The 23,266-nt window shown below is 47.7% G+C and overlaps 1 protein-coding gene across 1 annotated transcript in view; it reads right to left on the reverse strand.

Moving 5' to 3' along the window:
• The window catches only part of SETD1B (SET domain containing 1B, histone lysine methyltransferase), a 47,556-nt gene extending 25,676 nt beyond the window's left edge, over positions 1-21,880 (reverse strand). Inside the window, exons 1-6 of the mRNA XM_063173047.1 lie at positions 21,663-21,880; positions 21,166-21,320; positions 20,633-20,731; positions 19,867-20,137; positions 16,656-16,768; positions 12,876-14,054 (exon numbers count right to left, since the gene is read on the reverse strand). Coding sequence (XP_063029117.1) covers positions 12,876-14,054; positions 16,656-16,768; positions 19,867-20,137; positions 20,633-20,731; positions 21,166-21,320; positions 21,663-21,735 — 1,890 coding nt within the window. The 5' untranslated portion in view covers positions 21,736-21,880. The remainder of the gene's footprint in view (positions 1-12,875; positions 14,055-16,655; positions 16,769-19,866; positions 20,138-20,632; positions 20,732-21,165; positions 21,321-21,662) is intronic.
• Between the last annotated feature and the right edge of the window lie 1,386 nt (positions 21,881-23,266).

Here is a 23,266-nt window from a genome sequence, read left to right on the forward strand (position 1 = left end):
TGGGCTTCCCATGCACCACAGACTCTCTGGGGTCTGCAGGGAGAGGCCAACATCACATCCCTGGGGTCCCCATTCAGCAATGCTGACACTGGAAACTTCCAGACACCCAGATCTGAGCAGAGACCGACACGAACACCCAGCTGGGCAGGTCACAAAACCCAGTGAGAGTGTGAGAGGGGAGGCCCTGGCCCCAGCCCAGCCCAGGGCAGCCTGTGAGTGCCCCATGAGAGGCTGGCCTCCTGCATTATGTGCACAAATCGGAACTGGCAGGGTGATGTGTGCCAATTCAGGGCCAGCGTCATGTGGCCACGGCGATTTTCATCACATATGAAACACCCTAAAATTGGATTTACCATCTCATGGAACCATGGCCTCTTCCCTCAAGTCTTAAGTAGATCTTATTAAGGAGGGGGAAAAAAGGGTTTCTTTATTGGGGGGAGGAGGTAGGGAAAGGAAGGAGGAAAAGAGAGGGGTGTTAACACTGGGAAGCCATGTAACAAGGCAGGCAGCAATGGTTGTTCTGGTTTCCCTATTTTAGATGGGGGGAAGGGACAGCTGAAGAGCTATTTGCAATCTAACTTCAAAGGCTTTAGTCGGCTGGGAGGCTAAGTCATGCATAAAAGGATGGTAGAGTGGCAAGAAAATACCCCCTACAGATAAATTAGTCAGGGAATGTTCTCTGCTTTTCCCAAAGACTTTCATACAGCCTGACTGGCTTCACCCAGGTAAAGCCCTTTTCAGACCCCAGGTTCAGTGATGCAGAGTTCTGGGAACTAACCAGCCAAATACAACAGAAGAACTGAACAGTGTCTCTGAAAACAGAATGGCACTGGTACACAAGCAATGGGCTCCTGTCATTTTCTGGCACCTCAGCTATTATTTCATTCTAAGGTCTGTCCACCCACAAAAGATGCAGAGCTCAAGGCAGCATCCCCTTCTCTAAAGATGCAAAGAAAAGCAAGGAATTCAGAAGAAATCACACTGTACAGAGAGAACTCAATTCCCAAAGCATTCTGTAACTCTTGCTCTCCACATTGGTGTGCAGAAATGCACCCACATTTCTACAGAAAGTACTTTGCCATCAAAGATAAAGGGAACTGGCAACATTAGAGCAGAGTCCACCTATAAGCAAAAAACCCCAAACCACCCTGCAATAACTGCATGTGCAGAGTACACAGATCCCCCTCAGTTCAGTGCCAGGCAGGAGCTCACGTGCCAGCCCCTGACCTCACCCTCATACTTAAACCTTAGGTCAAATGGAACCATGAATTCAGATCTTGCTACCAAGAAGGTGATAAGGAAGGAGATAGGCATGGAAAACAGTCTAGCTCCTCAGATGATAGCAGCATGTTGAAGAATAGGTTGTACACATGTTTAAACAGTTCTAATCAGCACAGCTAGGCCAGTGTGATACTCCTCCCCTTTCACACAGTACTACAGTTACTGTACTCCTGAGTATCTGAAATCATGTGGCTACCACAGTTATGGCAGCATTGCCAGTGCCCTGTTCAGTGCCCTCTGCATTTCAGGGTTAGTACCAACAGTGGTTTCATTTGCAAGACCTGGATGTCCCTAACATGACCTGTGCAACACTGAGTCCCCTCAGAAGGGAGGGCAGAAATGAAGGAATTTTGGGTCTTGAAGAAGAATGGACAAAAGAAAAGAGTTTTTGTTAGATTATTCATCAACCTCATCCTTTAAAGCTCTCCTGCTCACTCCCACCTGCCCTCCACCCCGCTCTGTTCTAGCCCAGCACCAGCTATTTGAAAAGAAATATGCATGATAGAGGGAACACTGTTAATAAGGTCTTTAGAACCTTGTTATCATCCTAACTGCAGTCATGGTGGCTGCATGGTGTGGTTTCAAACAACGAAACCTGTGGGTTTCTGTTCTGGACACAGCCACCACCATCACCCAGACAGGAAAACAGGGCATCTGCTGCATTTCTGAACTCCCAGAAAAACTGCTGCAGAGAAGATGGCTCAGCCAGCCTGCAGGACCTTGACTGACAAAAAGCATTTACCCACTCTGGCCAAAGCCCCCACTGGAGGTGGCACACATGCTCTGGGTGTGCTGGGACACAGGCTGGAGCAGCCCCAGGAGACACAAACCCTCCCTGCCTGGGAGTCCTTCACAGCAGGAACCAAAGCCATGAGTGGCACCCTAATGAGCTCAGCAGCTCCTCATTTTCTGAGCATTACAACACAAACCTGACAAGTCCTTCCCAGCAAAGCAGTAGATGCATTAAAACCCTGCTAGACCACAGGAGATGCTTCACTCTGAGGAGCCTATTTCCAGCAGCTGAGTAGATGTTCTTCCTTAAAAGTAAGGGTGAGGCCAGCAAGAAACTGTTCCCCTTTGGTAACATTTCTCTTCTCTCTGGAGGCAGCTTGAATTTTTCACTGCTTTATTTCCTGCTTAGATTCTTCTTCTCTTGCTGTACTCAGATTTAGCTAAGTGCATGCAGTTAGAGAGAATAGAATCAGGCGCATCAATTGAGGAATGTAACATATTAATTAAAACAATAAAAATCTTTTTCTAAGACAAAGAGCAAGAAATACCTCCAAGCTGTCCTTTTTCAAAACCTGCTCAATGAGGGAAATGCAACTTTTCCTCCCTATCACTCTGTTTGGGTGACAAAAACATAATCCTAGTGGCTGCCAACTGCTGACTGATCCCTTAACAAAAATAATCCCTGTGCAGGACATAACATTTCTCATGACCTTCAAGAAGACACTAAACTTTTACTATCAAACTATCCTCACCATATGCAAAATAAATTGTAAAACCACAAGTGTTCTAAAGCACCAGAGTGGAAATACCCCCAGCTGAGCTGTGCTCCCACTGCCATTTGTGCAGGCATAAAATATGCAAAAAAGAGAGGAGAGGTAAAGTGTGCTGATCCCCCACCTGTCCCCTAATTAGCAGGCAGGAGGTTTAAACAAACACATGAAAACATTTTTCACTTGGAACAAAACTCAGCTGTGCACTGCTCTGTCACAGGATAGTGCCCAGGCTCAGGATGCAGATGGGGTGAATAATGGATTAGATGTTTGTGGAAGAAGGTCCAGCAGCAGCTCCTGAGCTGAGCATTGCCAATCTGCTGCTCAGGAGGGACCCAGGGGGCTGCTGAGAGGCTGCTGCAAGGCACCCACTGCAGACCCAAAGGAAATAACCCCCAACAACACTGACAAGGAAAGGTAAAGATGTGCCTTCTCCTTGCTTACTCATGAGTCAGTCTGAGGTCTCTCCTGCTCTCTCCTGCAGCAGAGCTGCAATCAAGCTCTTCCACAGGTGACTGCTCAAGTGAAGGGCAGAGTGTCCATGGCAGAGCCAGCACCAGGTGATCCATGTTCTGCTCCTCAGACCCATCACTCCAGCTCTCAGGCTCTCCTAGGGCTCCTCATGTTGGTGCCACTTTCTTTACTCACTTCTTTACTCCCTGCTTTAAAGAGCTTTGCTAAAGTGCTCGAGGTGAGTGAAGCCCTGCAGAACTCACAGCAGCCCAGCATCAGCACAGCCCATTCCTGAGCAGACACAGCTAAACCCCTCTCTATCACACAGCTCTTTATTGGTATTTTTAAAGCAGCATTCCTATCAGACTGGTTCATTAGTTTGAAGTTATATACAAAGCCTTAAAAAGCCAGGTTACTTATTTAAAGAGTTTTGTGAAATAGTTGTGAGAAAGGCACAAAAGCAGGCAAGCACAGCTCTGTGCTCATGCATTCCATGCCCTGCTCACTGATCCAGTGGCCAGCTGCAAGGCATGGGCATCTTTTTATTTTTTAAGCAGTTCTGCAGGAACAGCTGCTGTGGTGGTTTGCAGCTCACCATTTATTACTTAGCACCGTTTGGCCTCAGCACCTTTTGAAGCACCAGAGCTGCACAGTGGTCATTATATCAGCAACCACCATCAATACATCTCACTGAACACAATCCTGAAGCTGTGCCTCACTAACACAACTGCTCCATGCAATGCTCTTGATACCACAGCTCAGTTAAAATAGCAAAAATACTGCAAAAACTGACCCTCCTCTGACTGCAGCACGTGTGCCCCAGCAACAACCCAAGACAAAGTCATGCAACAAGACTTGCTCAAGCTGAAGCCTGAACATCCAACCCAGGAGGGTTCACAGCTCACTGCAGGTGCCTGGCAGCCAGGCTGGGTGCCCCAGCATGATGCCAGCTCCCAGGGAATTTAAATGCAACCCCAGCATCAGGACACCAACCTCCATCAGGGCTGCCCCTTGCCACCAAACCCTCACCACAGACCTGCAACACATCTCAGCTTTGCAAACCCATCTGCTGCTACCACTTTTCTGAGGTAATTTGGGAGATACATCCCACCTGACACTATATTAACAAGCAAATAAATTTGTTGAGATTCCCTTGTCAAAATTAATCCCTTCACACACATCTCCATGGCATACATTCCACTGGTAGATTGCCCTTAATGTATTACTGCAATTTGAATAATTTCATGCAGTATGAAGGATTTTCATATTTTCCAAGTATTCCTTCTTCCTGACAATAGCAAAATGCTTGTAGCACCATGATAACAGTTGCTCACATTTATCTGCATCCTTCAAAGACAATATTTCAATTATCTGCACTGGAAACTCTCAGCCACATCTGCCGACCAAAATGCCACATTTGGCAACTGCTTAGCAACAAGGACTGGAAACAGTCCCCAGAGCCATGTGCCAACATCACACCAGCTCCTGCTTCCACCAAACAACACTGCCATCACCTCAAATAAGTGTATTTTGTTCTGCCTGGGATACACAAGGCACCAGAAATAACAAGCTCCTTTGGGAAAAGGGAAATCTGGAAAAAAGCTGCCTGCTTCAGCAATCCCTCCCCAGGCTCCACAGGGAATGTCTCCCTGGTGTGTGCAACATGTTGATCCTGCACCACAGGAGGAGGACAGGCTGCCTGGACATAACATTAAAACTATGTCTGCTCACTGCCAAGCACAGTTCTTGTGGAAAAAATCTGGATGTCAGAGAGTAACTCCCACCCCACATCACCCACAAAAGCAGCAGACATCAGAATCCTTGATCAGGACAGCACAAAGGCCCAGGAAAAACAAAATCTCATCCATCCTTAATGTCACCCACCCTGCACCATACTCAGCCCTCTTATTCCTCAGGCTCTGTGCCATTGCACTCAGTGGCACAGGGAATCTGGGCAGCAGTGAGCCTGAGGACATCCCACCTTGAATGCTTGAAGGTGCAGGCAAGGAGGTGAGACAGGGAGGACTCGACCTTGGCAAGACCATCTTTGTTTCTCCTCCTCTTCCTCCCCTCCATTTCTCAGAGCCTTTTTCCTAACTATGTCCCTGACTTGCTGCCTGATACTGAGAGAGATGGGGCAAAATGCAGGCGAGCTGGTCAAAGGTGTGTGGTAATTGCACTTAGCACACTGTTATCACTGTTATCACAGAAACACACAGTCCAAACATAGCCCTTTGGAGCAGCCAGCAACTCCAAACCCACCAAAAGGAGCCGAAGTTGAGGGAAAGCTGCAAGGTGGGCTCCAGGTGTCCCCTGTGCAGGCTCGGTGCCAAGCAGAGCCCGGGCAGTTTCGGTTCCGGCGCTGCCTCCGTGCTCAGCCACCGCCGGAGCCCAAGCCACCAACAACTTCCTCTACTCAAACTGCTCCTGGAGAAACACCCCTGCAGCAGCCAGAGGAGCAAACCTCTTCCACCTCTTCCAGCCCAGAGAGAAATGAGAAACCTCAATCTGCTGCCTTGCTATTTCCACTCCATGAGGCCTGTCTGCACTGTTGGAAATGTGTGAAAGCAGATGCTGACCTTATTTTAGCACTATGCAAATAAAAAAACATTTTTAACTTTTTTTTTTTCCCTTACCATTTTCTTTCTTCTTTGCTTTTTTAAATATTTTGTTTTTAGGAGCATCTTCTTTGGTTTTTTAAATATTTTGTTTTTAGGAGCACAAAAAGTGAGCAGTCTTTTTGTCATGATGAATGGGCATTTCCAAAAGCAAGCACTGCACTTTCATAATAAATCCTGAGACAGCAATAACACGTCTGGGTCAAAGGAGCCCTCGTGGGCAGGTATGTGATGCACAGAGCTAACGATCTCACAAGTTTCATTTTGAGTTCTGCCCCATCTTCACTAGGTACAAACAAGTGCCCCAAACTGAAAATTAAAATTAACAGAAGGGGGGTGGCAAAGTCATGGGCCTCAAAATTGATGCAGTATGGAAAAAACATTCTACTGATGAACTGTATCTATTTAGAGGACTCCGGGAAAGGCACCAGCCAGCAGAAATTTGAATAAGAGCTCAGTGTCTGCTCAGTGCTCTGTGTCAGACACAGACACATATAGAACACAGCGGCTGCTCCGGCATCTTCACAACCAGACCCAGAAATTAGTGCTGTTCTGGCGGCTGCCAGCACAATATGTTAACAGCAATTATTTTCTCAATATTTCTACTGATTACCTAACACACTGGCACGTTTTCTCAGTGTCACTGCATGTTGCAACACACGGCGCCATCCAGTAACTTGTCTGCATTCCCTTGGTCACTTTTCACAGGCATCAGATGCGAAACGCAACTGGAATGATAATGGGTTGGAGAAACTGTGAGGAAAATGTGTCACTTCAGTGTGAGGCTTCACAGCCTGCATTTATGACATCTGAACATTCAATATTGTCACTGCTAAATCCTGAGGGCTGTAAAGAATAGGAAGAGCTCTGCAAGCAGCAAAAGGAAGATGGTCAGTGGCTCTCTAGCTGTGGATGGTCTGTAGAGCCCAGATTTGAAGATATTATTCCACCATAAGTTGTGTGCTATGGTTAAACACTAATTTGGAGCTGACTTTACAGTGCAGAGGCATCTACAGATTATACAAACACAAAATAAGCAATGCTCTACCTATTTACAAGCAGTTCAAGTATACACAGTCAGTCTGCCAGGAACTGAAAATTTACAGAAAGTCACTGGTGGAGAAACAGAACAAACTGAGCCTGTGATGAGAGTATTGTCAGTAACAGTGATTTATAAAAAGGAATGGCAATGTCAATTCTATCAGGTATGCAAAATGAAAAAGCCTCAAAGCCTTGGCCCGGTGTGAGAGCAAAAGAACCACTCAGCCTCCCAACCACAGCCTGCTTTCTATTTTTCAGTTACACTCCACAGCATTTCACCATTTCCAGCTCTGTTATCAACCAGAGACACGTTCTCTCACTCTACTGGAGCTGCTTGCTATCCAAATAAACCAAACCACAAACAGTCAAATATTTTTCCATTCAGGTTTCCTTCCCCCCACAAGCATACATGCATGAGGGGTGTATCATCAGGAATGCCAGGTGGATCCTATGCAACACTGCTCCGAAAAAGTGATGGTAAAAACTGACACTGGGCTTGTTACCTCTTGCTCCTTCCTCTACTGAACATTTGTCTGGTCAAGCTCTCTGCTCTGCTAACCACTCTGCAAGCACTCCAAGAATCACATCAGAGCCAAATACAAAAAGTCAAAAGTGAAATACAACTTAGCAAAAATGAACAGACTCCTCTGCTTCATATAAATTTTTGCAGGAGCAGCAAGTTGTCATGTGGTAAATGAATCAGTGTACAAGAAAGCAATCCCTGCCTGTGGTCTTCCAGCATCAATTCTGAAAAAAAGATAAAATAACAACCTGCACTTCCACTGCTGGACATCCTTGCCTTGGTCAGGTTATTTAGGAGTGGGTCCTCAGCATCTCCAGGAGGATGCAGAGCTGCAGTCCTGCCCCAGCCTGCTCCCTCCTCAGGACTCAGTGTCTGAACAGAACACTGAGCTCCCAAAGGGGCCAGTGGGCCACTGTAGTGTCACATTTAAATCACCTTTTGAGGGATTTGTGTGCTGCCTTTCTCTTCTGAACAAGCTCAGACTCCACAAGATCCCCTGAAGTCTCTGTGGCTTCTCACTGCTGCTGTGTGTGGGTCAGGGAGGGCAGAACTGAACCCACAGCTTAAGCACTTCACTCTCATTTTAATTTCACAGGTTTAGCATGGCTGGTGTAATTCACATGTAAAACCACAGCAGTCATCCAAATCTCTGCTGCCTGGGCATTGGCTGGCTGCATTTCTGGAAACTCATGGTCATAACATGATACCTATTTTTTGAGTTTCCATTAGGAACCGGTTCTGTCAGGCATGATCACATCTGCAAGAGCTCAGGAGGCAGGAAAATTTGAAAAAGTGTTTATGAGACTGGGTATAAATCACAGCTCTCAGGTTTTTCTCCCTTCTTCAATTAAAAGGCTACATTCAGAGCAACCATTTCCCCCATCCACTCTCCCCATCTCCCTCCAGAAATGATAAATCCCACTCCAGCTGTAAACTGGATCCCAGGTGTACCCATATATATTATATATACTAACAGCCACCAATGGGCACAAGGGCTCTTGCACAGTTACTGTGGAAACGAAGGTATCAAATTTCCTGGCTCTTAAGGATCTACCTTCTCAACCTTAATGTGCATTTACCTTGAATAAATCACTTCTGAGCTCTTCAGCCCAGAAGCATCCCTCAGCAGAGAGAGATTGGGTTCACCTTTAGGAGGCTCCATGTAATTCATCCCAGGGGCTGCCTCCAGCCCACACAGTCCATGGGTGGGAGCAGGGAACAGGGAGAGAACATCCTCCTGCAGGCACAGATGGACTTGCTCCTGCCCAGCTCAGCTCCAGCTGCCCCTGGGGCAACCACTGCAGGTGCTGCTAGCACCAAAACCCTCAGCAGCTCCTCTCACTGCCTGGACAACACCTGGGCTCTGCTTTGTCTCACCCCAGTGTGAACAACTAAAGGCTGAATTTGGCTCTGCAGGAATGGGCAATCATTTACCAGCACTGAAACAATGCCCAGTGTGGATGGGGATGGAGCCACACAAGACACGAGGCAGTGTCTTGAGGGGAATGTCATCACATCCTGCTAAGGCTCCAGAGGGACAATATGACACTTCAACAAAAATTTCTGCCAGTTCTGGCCGTGACCACACAAGAACCCAAAGATGCTTCAATACAAAGGGCAAATTCAGTCCAGATGTAACCTCAGGGACTTCAGCAGAGCTGTTGTAGGGCTGAGCCTGACCCACCTTGTCTGTGTGTGAGCACAGCTGGGAAATCCTCCCTGGGCAGCTGTGAGAGGACCCACTGCATGCACACAGCTTGTCCCAGGGATGCTGGTGCTGCCCTGCAAGAGGCACCTCAGCACCCAGCACAGCACTCAAAACACTCCCAACAGCTGCTGACAGCAGTGGCTTTCAGGGTCTCTAGGGCTGTTGAGTACTTTGTAACTTCCAGTCCACTCCCCAACGCATTTGCTAAAATTCCCAGCAAACAGCAGGAGAACTGCTCTCACCTCATTCATGCTTCAGGATCTTTATTTTTATGATGATCTCTGGCATTTTTAAGGCGTCCCTCCCACCTCAGTAACTCAGTGCTTAGCCAAACTACAAGGAGGACAGGATTCTGCTGATCCCTCAATTAAAAAGTGCTTTTGTACTTTTAAATCTGGAAAAATACCACTGTCAACCACACAGTCTTCCTATTACACACTGGCTGTGCACACAAACTGATACATTCATAAGCTGAAACATGAAAGGCATCATCAATACACAGCAAAGTGACTGGCTGCAATCCTGTCACCCTCCCCAGCACAAAGGCAGGGCCTCTTCCTGCCACAAGCCAAGCCAAAACAAGACCTGGCTCAGATGGGATGTCAAAACGTCAAACTGTACGTACTTAACCTTTGCACTTCCGAAACAGCAAAAACCCTGTGAAAAGAAATTATTGCAATTCTTTCCTTTTTATCTTCTCAAGCACATAGGAAGGAAAGTTTGTACATTGCTCCTTCAAAAATTTCCCTCATATAACAATGCAGCTCAGCTTTTTTTCTTTGCCATCTTCTAGTTTTTTGAAAAAGCCCACTCTGCCCTGCCTTCCTGCCTGGCAGGTTGTTCTTTTTGGAAAGGATCCTTCTCCTTCCCTTACCTCATACTGCCCAAATCCCACTGTTCCAGCTCTCAGCCTGGCCCCTTGGCTAAGCTTAGCTGGACTTTCTCTGCAGACTTTAATCACTGCTCTGAGATTAGCTGGGTTAGGTGTTGCAGACAGATGCAGAGCCCTTCCTCTCCCACACCCAAAATCCCTGCCAAACTCTGGCTTAGGAGTATCACACAGGATCTTGAAATCAAACTCCAGGGTCTTGCATGATAAATCAGAGCATTTGCTGGCCTTGGCTGTACCTCCTTTACTTATGGTGAGTCTGGGGGGGTTAATCTGCCTGATGATTTGACAGCACTTCACCTACAGAGCAGATGTTATTGTATCAGCAATCCTTGACAAAAATCATGCTTGTTTTGATGGGAAACAGGAGGAGGTCCTTCAAAAGCACTGATCACCTCAGGAAAAACTTCCTTGTGACTTTGCTGGCATCCTCATGAATCCTGTGATTCTCCCAGCCAGAGCACCCACCCAAAGAGAGCTGGCCTGGGGCTGCTCTAACCCTTGAAGGGGCAAATATTAAGTAAATAAGTTCAAACTCTCTGCCTTTTATTGCTTCCTTATGATAGTTAATGAGCCTTCCCTGCACCAAGATATCACCCCTGCTCTGCTCCCTAAGGCACACAGTTACAAGAAATATTTGTGTCTGCCTTTCCTCTGTTTCACTGGAGGACTCTGTGAAGGACTGGGGTAGAACAGTGGTATCACAATAGGCTGAAGCTGGAGGTTCAGCTTTCCAGCCCTTACACAGACTCAATGCCCCTCTCTAACTCAGTTGGAAAGCTGCAGCTCAAATTTCAGCCTATGTTAAGTCACTGTTCAGCTCTGCTCCTTCAGCAAAAGAGAGGGAAGCCAGAAGAGCCTTTTTCTAAAGCAAAAAACTGTGTGGGGAGAAGGGTGGGGAAAGGAAGCAAAAACACATGGAGATCGTTTTTTCTGCATCACAAGGAGCAATGAAAGGCTCAGGCAACTTTTCAAACACGTCAGAATAGCTCAGTGTGATTTGTAACCAAGAGGAAGTCTGAATAAACAGCTCCAACAACAAACATCAACTTTTTTGGGGGAAGGAGACAAATAAAGCAGCAATGACCTGCATGGAGACCCTGCTACCACCCTTCTGACTTCTGCAGAGGATTGAGGCACTTACATAATTTTGTATCACAGACCCATCAACGTGAACTTCTGACACCAGCATCTCACTAAGGGGAAACAAAGATTTAACATGGGCTTCAACATCAGCACGCTGCTGCCCCATATCACAACCTACAATATCCCATCCCAGCCAGTCCCCCAAACCCAGGGTCAGCTACAGAAGTGCCTGACCCCACACACCATGCTGGCACCTACCCATCTTCCTAAACACACTCAGAATTGGCTGCAACCCTCTTGCATGAGTGCAGGGACAGCAGATACAAACCCAGAAAGGCAAGGAGATGAGGGATGTCTTCCTCACTGGTTTGCAGTCAAACTAACAGTGGCCCCTCTTAAGCCTGCCAGACCGGAGCTTAAGGAATCAAAACTCCATTCCTAATTAACACATCATCAGCCCCACCAGCCAGGGACTCGCCTCCCAGGAGGGGAGCCTGGGCCAGCCTGGATGATGAATGAGAACTCAAGTTTAGCCTTTGAAACAGCTGAACTGTTTCAAAGGCTAAACTGGCAACTGCAAGGACAAGCAGGTTTGGAAAGGCATGCAAAAAAAACCCAAAATATCCAGAGCACAGTCACACTGTTTTCAGTATTTAGCACCCAGACCGACACTGTGTTACTGCTGCAGAGCTTTCCCTCCAGGGAAGCATCCTGCAAAGCCCATGGCTGCGGGAGCAGCTCCTCCTCTCCCGAACGCAGCCGCTCCTCTGGTGAAAACCTCGCAACTGCAATCCACTGGAGGGAAACCTATTCTGCCAGCTTAACCCCAATAAACTTTCATGGGTAAATTAAATTTATCTACCATACTCGGGACATTTACACAAGACCAGCCCTCTTGACTGCAGCATTCTTGCACACCAGGGACTGCACTTTCATCTGCCTTCATGACCATTATAAACATTGAGGAGAAAGGTCTGGCATTTGCAAAGATCTGTATTTTGACTGTTCCTTGACACAGCACAATAGGACCAACACATCCACTGCAGTGATACTCACATTTGTTGCAAAAGACCTCCCAAACAGACACACCATGCACCATAATTCCTGTCTGCTGGCACCAGTTCAGCTCTGTCTCCCCCTTCTGCCACAAATGCCCCGGCAGAGGCAACAAGCTCTGCTCTATTATTGGAAAACTCAGTGGAGCACATCCCCCACAAGTCAACTGCCTCCCCCTTTCATATACTCCCTCTCTCCTGAGCAAAGTGAGTATTAAAACCCAGCAACTGTCTCCCGTTGGAAGCAGATGGCAGGAATAGCTGGAGAGCTTTCAAACACCCTATACACTCAATACTTCAGTGCAACATGAAAGCCCTGCTAAGCAAGTGTGTGCCTGCATACACACCCCTGCTCAGGGACCACGGCAATGGCAGAAAGTGCTCCATTAACTCCTCTAGTGGCTTAAGTGTCTGTCAACACTCAGGATGTTCACACAGCCTGAGCACTGGCCAAACTTTGGTGGCTTGTGCAGTCCTTGAGCTCTCCTGAAGCTATAAATTGCAGCAGGCTGGTATTATAAATAAGGAAAGCTGGAGACTGCAAATTGATTAAGACCATTACTTTGTGTCACATCTAACTCATTTCCAGCTGGCTCGAGTAAAAGGAAAAGCCACCAGAAACCCCACGCTCTGATGACACAAAGACAAGTGCAATTCCCCACCCCATCCAGCTCTGGGGACACATGCAAAGCCTCACAACTCGGTTCCAGCTCACTTACCTCATCCATTTTTTCTGACGTTGGCGTCTGGTCACCAGGCACCATTTCTTTAGCCTCCGAGGTCTCAGTTTTGGAGGTCCTGCTCAGCTGATCAATGGGAGTCATGCTGGCCTCTGATGTCCCCCGGGAATTCTGACTCAGAGAAGCTGTCCCAGGGATGGGCTCATCATCATCAGAGTCAGGTAAGGGTGTGGGGCTGATGTCCTCCAGGCCTGTGCTGGAAGGGCGCGAGGAAGGCGTCTGACCCCTGAAACCGGGCTGAGAGTTCGAACCGTACGTTGGGATGGGGGAGAGCTGGGAAGAAGAGGAGGAAATAGGGCTACCTTCCATTCTGATCTCATTATCTGAGTCATGCTCGTTAAGAAAGGGTAATTTTGTTCTCTGCTCTTTTAAGAGCATCTCAATCCTTGAGTCTAAACTGTTATGCTGCATCTCAGTCTCCATGGTGGGGGTGCCAGGAGTCTCACTCCTCTCTGGAGTCTGAGAGAAGGACGCTGTGCTTGGTTCAGGAACAGAGTTCGAGTCGGGCAAGGGCGGAGGCTCCTCCGGTTTCTCCTTCACTGGGACAAAATCGATGCTGGGGGCAGCGCTGCTTTCCACCACCATGTCTGTGGGAGGCGGTGCAGGTCTCCTGTACTCTGTCTCCCTGGAAGCCGGGGGAAACGGCTGCTGCTCCTCGGACTGGGGAAAAACAGCTGGTGCTTGATAGGGGGAGAAGGCAGATTTATAGCTCGAAGAACTAGAGTGGCTCAGGGGAGGAGTGTGAGAGAACTGGACAGGCTCCTGCTGATGGGATTTGAAGGTACTGAACTGATGCTCTGTGCCTCGGAACACCCCTGCCGAGTTGTGCATGTAGTGGTGCCCGGGGCGCCGGTTGTACGCGTCGGTGAACTTCGCCTCGTGCCTCCGGGGTTTGTAGCCGCTGTCCTGCCCAAAGTGGTACACAGGGGTCGTCTGTCGGCTGGAGTAGGTGGAGTCCTGGGAGAAGGGCGTCCCCAGGCGCGGGGTGTGGGGCGTTCCTTGGGACTGGGGGGTGAATTGGCTGTAGGAGTTTGGGGTGTCCTGCCGGCAGCTGGAATAGGCAGTGTCATGGGAAAAGGGCGTGCTGCTGTTCGGGGTGACGGAGGATCCCGCCGAGGAGAGGGAGCTGTCCTTCAGGCGCTTCAGGGAGTCCGTCAGCTGCAACAACACCACAGAAAAGCACCTCAACACACACTTCTACAACCATATCTGTCCAATCTGTTTGGTTTTCAGAGGAGTTGAGCACCCAGGAGTTTGTGCTGATTTCCATGGCAAGAAAATAAATAGATTACAGCATCCCTGAAAACACAAACCTAATGGTTATTATCCACTGCTAACAGTCCTCTTTGATTTAAAAGAAAAAGTCGGGCAACAGTAACTTGTCTGCAAGGGGAGGAAGAAGAAAGAAGATACAAGTTTTCCTTGTAAGCTACCCCCAAGAGCATCAGGTGAACAGGAGACTTCCACACCACTTTCAGCTGGAAGAGTTCCAGTTGCTAGCAACTATGTAATGCTTGTGTAAGCTGCAAACAGGGATGAAAATAAGGAAAGTCTGAGACATGAAATTGTCAATTTTTGGTTTTTTTGGTGAACAAATCAAAACATACAAATGAGTGAACTGCCAGCCTGCAGCCAAAGCTGTGCAGCAGAGCCGGCCCACCATCCTCCCTACCACTCATCTGTAACATACAAAAAGTTCTCAACTGCCAGAAAAACACCATTTTAAAGCTTCTCACAAAGTCAAATGCTCAGAGTGCTACTGATTATGGTGTTTGAAACTGAAACCCTACAAACCTACAGAGCAGCCAAGTCCTTGCTCTGTAACTCACTTCACAGGCACATTCAGGGGGTTTCTAGGAGCAGCCCTGCTCCAGCTCAGACTCTGCTGAGTCATAACAGTGCCACACTTATCTTCAGCTCCAGAATCAATTTTCCATAATGCAAAGCAGGAGCTCAGTAAGAATCTTCCTGGTAGCAAGAGAGGATGGACTGAACTCCAGCTGCCTAAAAGTACACCAGGATAGTCAACTGGTGAGACCTCTCAAGCACAGGAAGGCAGAGATGTGTAAAATGACCTGCTTGGAACATGCCAGCACCATCAAACTCAAGCTGAACTCTCACCTGCCTGCTGTGTTCACACATCTCACCCACTCAGTAGTGTGGACTTGCTCTCAGTTTGACCTCCTGGACACCATGACCAGAGAGACATCAAGAAAAAGTTTCTTCCTCAACTGTCCTAAAACCCACAGAGAGGAGCAGGAAGCACGTGGCTGGTTCTCAACAACATCCACACTGCTGCACCTTTAGTGTAGATGTGCTGTGGAGTGTTTTTCAGTGGGGTTTGTGTATGGACTGGAGGCAGGGATTGCAGAACTGTCAGATCTTTGCTGCTCTGCATGAGAGGAGGAACAAATGTCAGGAGTAATTTACTGAACTACAGCAGCAAACAAGTTTGTTGGCACATCCTAGTGTCAAAATCATGATGCAAACTGTTAAAAGTTATTCACAAAGCAATAATTCTGGTGGTATTTGGGAAAAAATCAATTCAGGACAATAATATAACACATGAACATAATATCTAGAGAAAGCATCTTAAGGATAATTATTACAGCAGGGACTGCTTTGGGTGATACCATCAATTAAGTGTTTTGCTGTTAACCCTGAAAAAAAGACTAAGAACAAATCTGCCCATTTTTATTTGAGATGTGGAAGTAGCAAGAATGAGCAGTCAGGGTCTACTCATAGCAGGGCTCCCAGCAAAATCACTACCTGTCTCCCCCCTGCCTTTAAAAGCACCTTGCTGGGAGGTAAGGAAGAACCAACCTCTTTTATGATTTTGTTAAAAGGACACTGGGGTTTTGCCTTGCTGCTGTTGGGGTGCTTTGGTGGGAGGAGACATTTCTTTTTTTCAGATCAATGGGATTTCATGTTCACTGCACAGCTACTACCTGTCCTGAGAACACTTGATCACAGAATTAATGAAATCATGGCATTTTAAGAAGTTGTATGAGTAGAGAGAAAGAAAAAAAAGAATCTTTACCAAATCTCTTTCAAATTTGATGTCTTAAAGTCAGTTCCCAAGTCCCAGTGAGGAGCCAAAGTACATTCAGACAAGCCAAAGAGGCTGGTAACTTCACACAAACAGGCTTCCCTTCCCCCTGGCCCTCTCATCCCAGTGGGGTTACAGGGAAGCAGGTAATCATGCAAAGCCACTGAGAGAATTGTGCCCTAAATATCGAGGGACCCCTGGAAGCCCACAGGAATTCTGTCCATTGCTTTTATTAAAAGCTGATTCCAGCAACTAATTAAGATTCTGGAAAATTGATGCCACTACTGAAGCTCAGCCACCTTGCACCCCTCAGCCTTTAAGCAAGGCTGAAGCCCGTGCGTGCTGAGGATTGCACACCGCAGACGCCAGGCCAAATGTACCACTGTAAATCATTCCCCTGACTTCAAGGGAAAAGCTCATCTCAGGGACAGATCTGATCCAGTCCTAACTGCAGGAATTTCTAATGTTAATAGGGCACGAAGACAAAAAGCATTTTCTGTGCAAAGCAGGCACACACCAGCCATGTGCTCCACATTCAGAGGTACATTTGCTATGGCAATTATGAGCAAGTTCTATTTAAATGTGAATTAGTAACATCCATTGGAACTACAGCAAGACAAATACAGATAAATTAAAGATGTTAAAATGCTAATGTTAATGTTTGAGATTTTCTAGAAAGTTTTTCTTTAAGAAAAGCCAAGCACACCTACCTGGAGAGCTTCGTTCCCAGTTGGGGACACGTCCTGTTCAGTGCCTACAGGGAGGGTCTGAGGAGTGTAAAGACCATTAACCAGCAGTTCATAGAATCTCATGCGGGTTTCACCTGCACAGAGCACAATGCAAGAGTTGATTAAACAGAAAGATCACTATTCATGTAAAAATACACATTCCTGACACTCACATGACCCTGCCCCCACTCCCAGCCCACTCCATCCATGCAAGAGAGGAGCAGTTATCACCTCAGAACTCGCAGGGATCATTTTAAAATAATCTGCTGGGCAAGTGAAGTCAGACACTCCCTTCTCCAGCCAAGACAAGGAGGTTTCTAAATCCTTTTTCCTCTTCTCAGCCTCCTTGGCAGCTCTGCTCTTTACCATGCTCTCTGGAGTGCAGCCGTTTCCCTCCTCTCCAAAGTGCCAAGCAAAGCTTGCAGATTTGAGAAGTGAAACTCTCACCCAAGGGAGAAGCCTCTGCCAACACCCAGAGCCACTTCAGAAAGCTCTCCCTACACCTTGCTCATGAGAACTGCCTGTCACTAATGCAAACACAATGCATGGCAATGCTGAGGACAAAACTGTTCATGTTTTCTTTCCAAACAGACACCAATTAATCCTTTTTTTTCCCCCTGGTTTAAGGAGAACTCAGTGGAATCCTTCGAAGAATAAAGCCAGAGGAGCAAACTGTCCCATATAGCATTACTGAGCCTCAGCCTTTTCATTCCTAAAGTCTACAAAGACCCAGTTTCTTAATATTGAATTTTTCATTACTACAAAAACTTAATCCTACTTATTTTGCAGTCTGTAAGAAATCTGTCATCAGCTTCAAAGGCAACAGAGCCAGACCCTGAAACTGTCTGAATTTTGCTCTGAGAGATAAAGAATACACAGAAAAATGGACAGACTGGGCACCTGAGCCCAGGAAATTATTCAGGAAATACCTCCCAAAACCAGGACTACTTTTATGAGAAAGTCCTGTAGGATCAAATCCCAAACTCCCTGTGAATCACCTTGTTCAATTCATAAACAAAGCAACTCTTAGCACAATTCTGTCCTGAAAAAGACTTATTTATCTTGCACAAAAGCTACAGATAAAGTTATTTGGGCATCAAATCTCATTTCACAAAGTCCTGAGCCTCAACTATGTAAACTGTTTAAGTTCAACCAAATTCATGACAAAATAGATCTCTCACTGCAAGAATCTGAAGATAAGCTTGAAATATTAACACACACCACCCACACATGACACTACAATGCCACAGATATGGAAGTGTTAGGCTTATTTTCACTTGTCCTTTAAAAAATATCAAGTCATTGTTACATAGTTCTTCCTGGATCCCAAACATAAGGCAGGAAAAGTTACAATTTCAAAGAGGTTTATGAATGTGAAATGATTCCCAGCTATTGCTCTAAGACAGGTAATTACTAGTTGTGTCCAGTCTGTAGATGGATAAACTGAGCAGAGAAGTTTCTTTAAACAACCCTGTCTCAGATGAGGAGCCTGGATTTATTAGTTTCAGATTCCCAGGCCTGTGCTCACACCAGACAGATAAACTTGATACTTTCCCTCCTAATATTTATTTTGCTACACTGTGAAAACAGTTTTTAACAACCTTTCGCCGTCTTGCAAAGCAGAACACTAGAAAGAAATGGTGAAAATGATACATATATATTTTAAGTATGTCCTAACCTGCTGATGCTATTTTAGAAACGCAATTTTTACTTGATTCTGACAGATTATAGCACATTGACAGTCCTACTCCCTTAGAACGAAAGAGAAGCAACTGTGTGAAAAAAATACATTAGGAGCATAAAGCTGGCAAACAAAACAGCAATGCAATTTGAAACTGACTTCAGCATTTTCTCCCAGGAAACAGAAGCAGAAACCCCCCCTCATTTCCCTGATGTGCTACAAACTTTCTGGAACAGCTGCCTGCTCAAGGCTTGCTGCATAGTTTATAAACGGAGGAGAACAAGGAGGAAGGCAGTACAATCAGCTTGTTTAAAATGATTGGCATTAAGACATCCATCACTTACAAAACAGCTTTAGCTTATGTTATTAAATCTGCAAATGGTTAATTTGTCCTTAAATGTGATTTTTACCTTCAAATTTCAAAGCAAGGGAAGGAGCCTGTTTGTAAAAATTATTGATACTAGAATTTCAAAGTATACACATGCAAGGTCAAGCCTAGCTCCCAATAGAAAATATTAAACTGCTACTGTGATTTTTCTTCTAACAGTGGTCAGTAATGTCAATAAACATGCTGTTCTACTCTATCACATGTGGCACACCAACTGCTGTGCTGGTTGTGCACTAAACTGTTGAAACCTTTAAATATAGAACAAAAATATCAGCATTTTAAGAAAATGGTGTTAGCAGTCTTTTTTCCCAAGAAAGATTGCAGCAAGCCAGTTTTAAACTAGAAATGCCACCTTTAGAATGCAGAAATACAATCAGCAAGTGATCCACACCTCCTCAGTCTTAGACATTTTCTAAAATTCAGGCAGATTTTAGAAAGCCCTTTCACTAGCATGCTTGGAGGAGAGAGAACAGACCAAATGCAATGCCTTCACACTTGCAGGAACTTTATGGGGCTTTGAGGGCTCGGGAGTGGGGCTGGCAGCTGGCTCCTCCAGCACAGGGAGCTGCTGTCACTTTAAGAGCCAGTCTCACACTCGTACACTCGCACACCCTGGCAGTGCTGCGTGTGCACTCTGCTGTGCCAGCCCCCAGCCCGCTCAAAGTATCAATGAAATGCCAGGCACGCAGGGCACAGCACCCAGCCCCGCTGCTGCCACCAGAGCCCACAGGTCTGGGTCCCACCAGGAACCACCAGGACTTGCCCAAAAACGCCAGGTTTGCAAAACGCAGGTGCCACCGGGTCCAGCAGCCCTGGCAGGTGGCTGAGAGGGACCAGCCTGGGGCAGGGAGATGGGGGGTATGAGAGGGCAGCGAGCAGGGACAGGGACAGGCAGGGGAGAGGCAGGGGACGGGCAGGATGGCAGCATTTTGCAAATTACAGGGCTGTCTCTTAGCAACAGACAACACATTTGGCTCCACGTGACTCGCCCAGGCCCCAGACACCAGACCCGCTGCCGGCTCCCTTCGTATTTTTAATCACCAGGTCCCTGCCCTCTGCAACAGCCTCGATGCTGGGATTGGGACAGACAGGGGCTCTGCACACCCCAAACGTGCCCCCCTTACCTTTTGTATCCAGCTCCACGTGGATGATGTTGCCCATGACAGAAGTGTTGTGAAGGTGCTGCACAGCCTCCCGGGCACCCTTGACAGTGGCAAAGATGACTTTGGCAATGCCCAGGTGCTTCTTGTTCTTGGGGTTGTAGAGAATCTCCACCTCTTCCACTTCGCCGTATTTCTTGCACATGTCGGCCAAAAAGTTTTCACGGATGTTGTCGTTCAGCTTGGCAAAGGTGACCTGCTTGGGAGGCACTGGCCCCACGTAAAATTCATCAATCTGGAAACGGGCACAAGGCGGGGAACGATAAAAATAATCGGCATTGTTAATGAGCTTGGGGGAGGAGCCTAAGGATGGCACGGGAGGGAGGGGGTTAAAGCATCCTGCAAACTTTGGGGGGGAAAAAAAACCTCCAAGGCTCTGGGTGAACCTCGGAGCTGAGCAGAGGCTGTGCCGCTGCAGCCATTCATTGGAACCGGCTCCTTTCTGGGCTACAAAGATGCATTTTGAGCAGTGCTGTCAGCAGAGAGCCCCCCCACCACTGCCCCCCGGCCCAGGAGCCCCAGCTCCAAAACCTTCAAGTGATCTCGTCAGACAGAGGCATTGATTTCTTGTTATCCTCATAGAAGAGGATTATTGTTAAACAGTTTGCTAAATAACAATGTTAATAGAAATATGACTGTCATTTAAACGGTCCATTAAACTATTTGGAACTCAGGCTTCACTCTCAAATAAACAAGTTTCCAGAGGTAATAACAAAAGTCAGGGCAGTACCTTGAATTTGGGGACAGACAGCTCCAACTCCTTAGTTTTGGTCCATATTCGCCCTATTCTGGGATCCCTGACACAATCCACAGGAGCGATCCCCGAGTTCTGGGAGAAGGAGGAGGAGGAAGAGAAGGAGAGAAAACATAGAAACAGCAATAACAAGACTTGAAATCGAAGACAAAAATAAAAGAAAAAATAAACCCCGAGGAAGCACGGGCTGTCTCAAGGGAAGGGGAAAGCACACACACACACATACACACACGTGTCAAATTGCAATACTGCTGGGAAATGCACACAGATTGGAAACACAGGGAAAAAGCCGCAGGTTTGGGCTCCTGACAGTTGAACACACAGTGTCAGGTGGCTGTAACTTTGGTGGCTGTGCGTGTCCCCCCCAGGACCCCCCTCCCACACACACAAGCGCTATGCCGAGGATTACCACGACCCGGAGGGACCCCCAGCCCCCAAAACGCCGGTAAGACAGAGGCTGGCAGGGGAGACACGACACAATGGGGGAAACCCGGGAGCCCCCCACTCACAGGCATGCTGAAATGTTGCCCATCGTAACGGTAGAGTTTGTGCTGTCCTTTTTTCAGAGCCGGGTCAATAATCAACTTGTAACTTCTCCAATGGTGATTTCTTTTCTCGACAGAAGTGCTGGCTTGCGTGCTGTTCTCCATTCCGTTGATCCAACCTGAACGCGGGGGGGGTGTGGGGGGGGGGGGGAAGAGAGAAAGGGGGAAGGGGAAAAGAAAGAAAAACCACACAAAAAAACATAAAGTTAAAAAAATTATTCAACAAAGACATCTTCGTTTCGGTGCGGGTTTTTCTTTTTTTTTTTTTTTTTAACGAGCCGCCCGATCTACACACCCAGGCAGGGAGGAAATCCACCGCGAAGCGAGCCCCAAAATGGGGGAATTGCCAACCGGGTCCCCCCCTCCACCCCAACCAGACAAGAGGCAGAGAGGGAGGAGGAGAGGAGGAGGAAAAAAAAAGAAGAAGAAGAAGACGAAGAAAAAAAAAGACCCAATCTCACTTGAACTCTGCTTTTTGCCATGATCTTCAGGGTGCTTGGCTTTTTCCCCCGCCTTGGTCTCTCGGAAAGACATCGCGCTGGGCGGCCGATCGTCTCCGGGCGGCGAAAGGCGAGCTCCCGTCTCACATGGGGCCGGTTACCGGCGCGGGCTGCCCGCCAGGCTCCTGCCTCCCGTTTTCGCGAGCCACCACATATTGTGTGTGTGCTCGCTGCTGGCGGCGGCCGGGATCCCACAATACACCGCTGCGAGCGCCGCGAACGCCTAACCGCGCTCCGCCGCCTGCACATTCACGGCGGCCGCGCCGCGCAGCCCCCGGCCCGCGGCCGCCCGCCGCCGCCCCGCCGCCGCCGAGCGCCGCCGCATGGGCCGCCGCCGGGACGCGCGGGTTTTTTTTTCCTCCCCGCCGCGGGGTTAACGGCATGCGGGGGGGCGAGTGGAATCTGCCCGCTGCATTTACCTTAGAGCAAACTGTTTCTAAACAAGATGGACCTATAGGTGGGACAAGTTGGGGTGGTTTTTTTTCGCTTTTTTTCTCTTTTTTTTTTTAGGGGAAGACTTCGGCGAGCCGGGGCGACCGTGGGGGCGGGTGGAGCACGGACCCGCCGCGCTGCTGCGGCGGAGAGCGCGGGGGGGGGGGGAAGCTGGTAGGGGGGTGGCAACACACGCAGAGGAGGGGGTGATAGAAGATGGGGGAGCAGCTTTGCTTGTTAAAGGTCCGGAGCGCTCATCAGCCAATCAGCGGGGAGGTTCCATTTTGTTTTCGGTATTAAAGGCGGGCGGCGCGGTGCCCCCGGCGCTCGGCGGGCGCGGGGCCGGGCGGAGCGCGGCGGGCGCATGGCGCGGCCGTCCCGGGGCGCGGGGCCGCGGCGGCCCCGGGAGCGGCCGCGCCATTGGCTGGGGCGGCGGCAGCGCGGCGGGCGCAGCCAATGGGAGCGCGGCTTCCATGGGGCTTGAGTTATTAGACGGCGGGGTAAAAGCACCGCGCGGCAGAAGCCAAGGAGAGGCCGCGGGACCCGCAGCCATTTTTCTGCAGTGGAGCGAAATGGCCAACTGGGCTTTTCCTTTGTTCCATAAAGGGGGATCCGCCATGTGAATCCACACCACGCGGGGTGGTGGGAGCCTCTAGCACGGTGCCAGACGACTCACTGAAGAAGGAGGATTTAAATATATATATATATATATCTCAAACCCTTAACAAAAAAAAAAAAAAGTAATGCGGATTTTTTTTTTCACCCTTATGATTCGGGATCCATCTTTGTCTTGTGTAACTAGGTCAAGGCACACCCTATGTCAGCAGTTAACAATTTCGAATGCCAACAAAAAAAGAGTAAATACATTCTTTTTATATTTTTTTCGTTGTTTTGGGGGTTTTTAAGCTTTAAGCAGCTTTGATGACTGAACAATAAATTTGAGAGACTTCTCTCTTGTATTAAACACCTGATTCCTGGCCATTTTTATTAACTCCTTTGGTGCTTAAAAGGTAATGTTTTAAATATAGGTATAGGAATAGTGAATTCTGGCAAAAAATAAGGCAATTTTACTATGTTAAGCTCTTTCTCTTTCTTTCCTCTTACATTGTAAGTACCCAATCCATTCTGTCCTT

This window comes from Melospiza melodia, chromosome 20 (genome assembly GCF_035770615.1).
Source record: "Melospiza melodia melodia isolate bMelMel2 chromosome 20, bMelMel2.pri, whole genome shotgun sequence".
NCBI lineage: Eukaryota > Metazoa > Chordata > Aves > Passeriformes > Passerellidae > Melospiza > Melospiza melodia.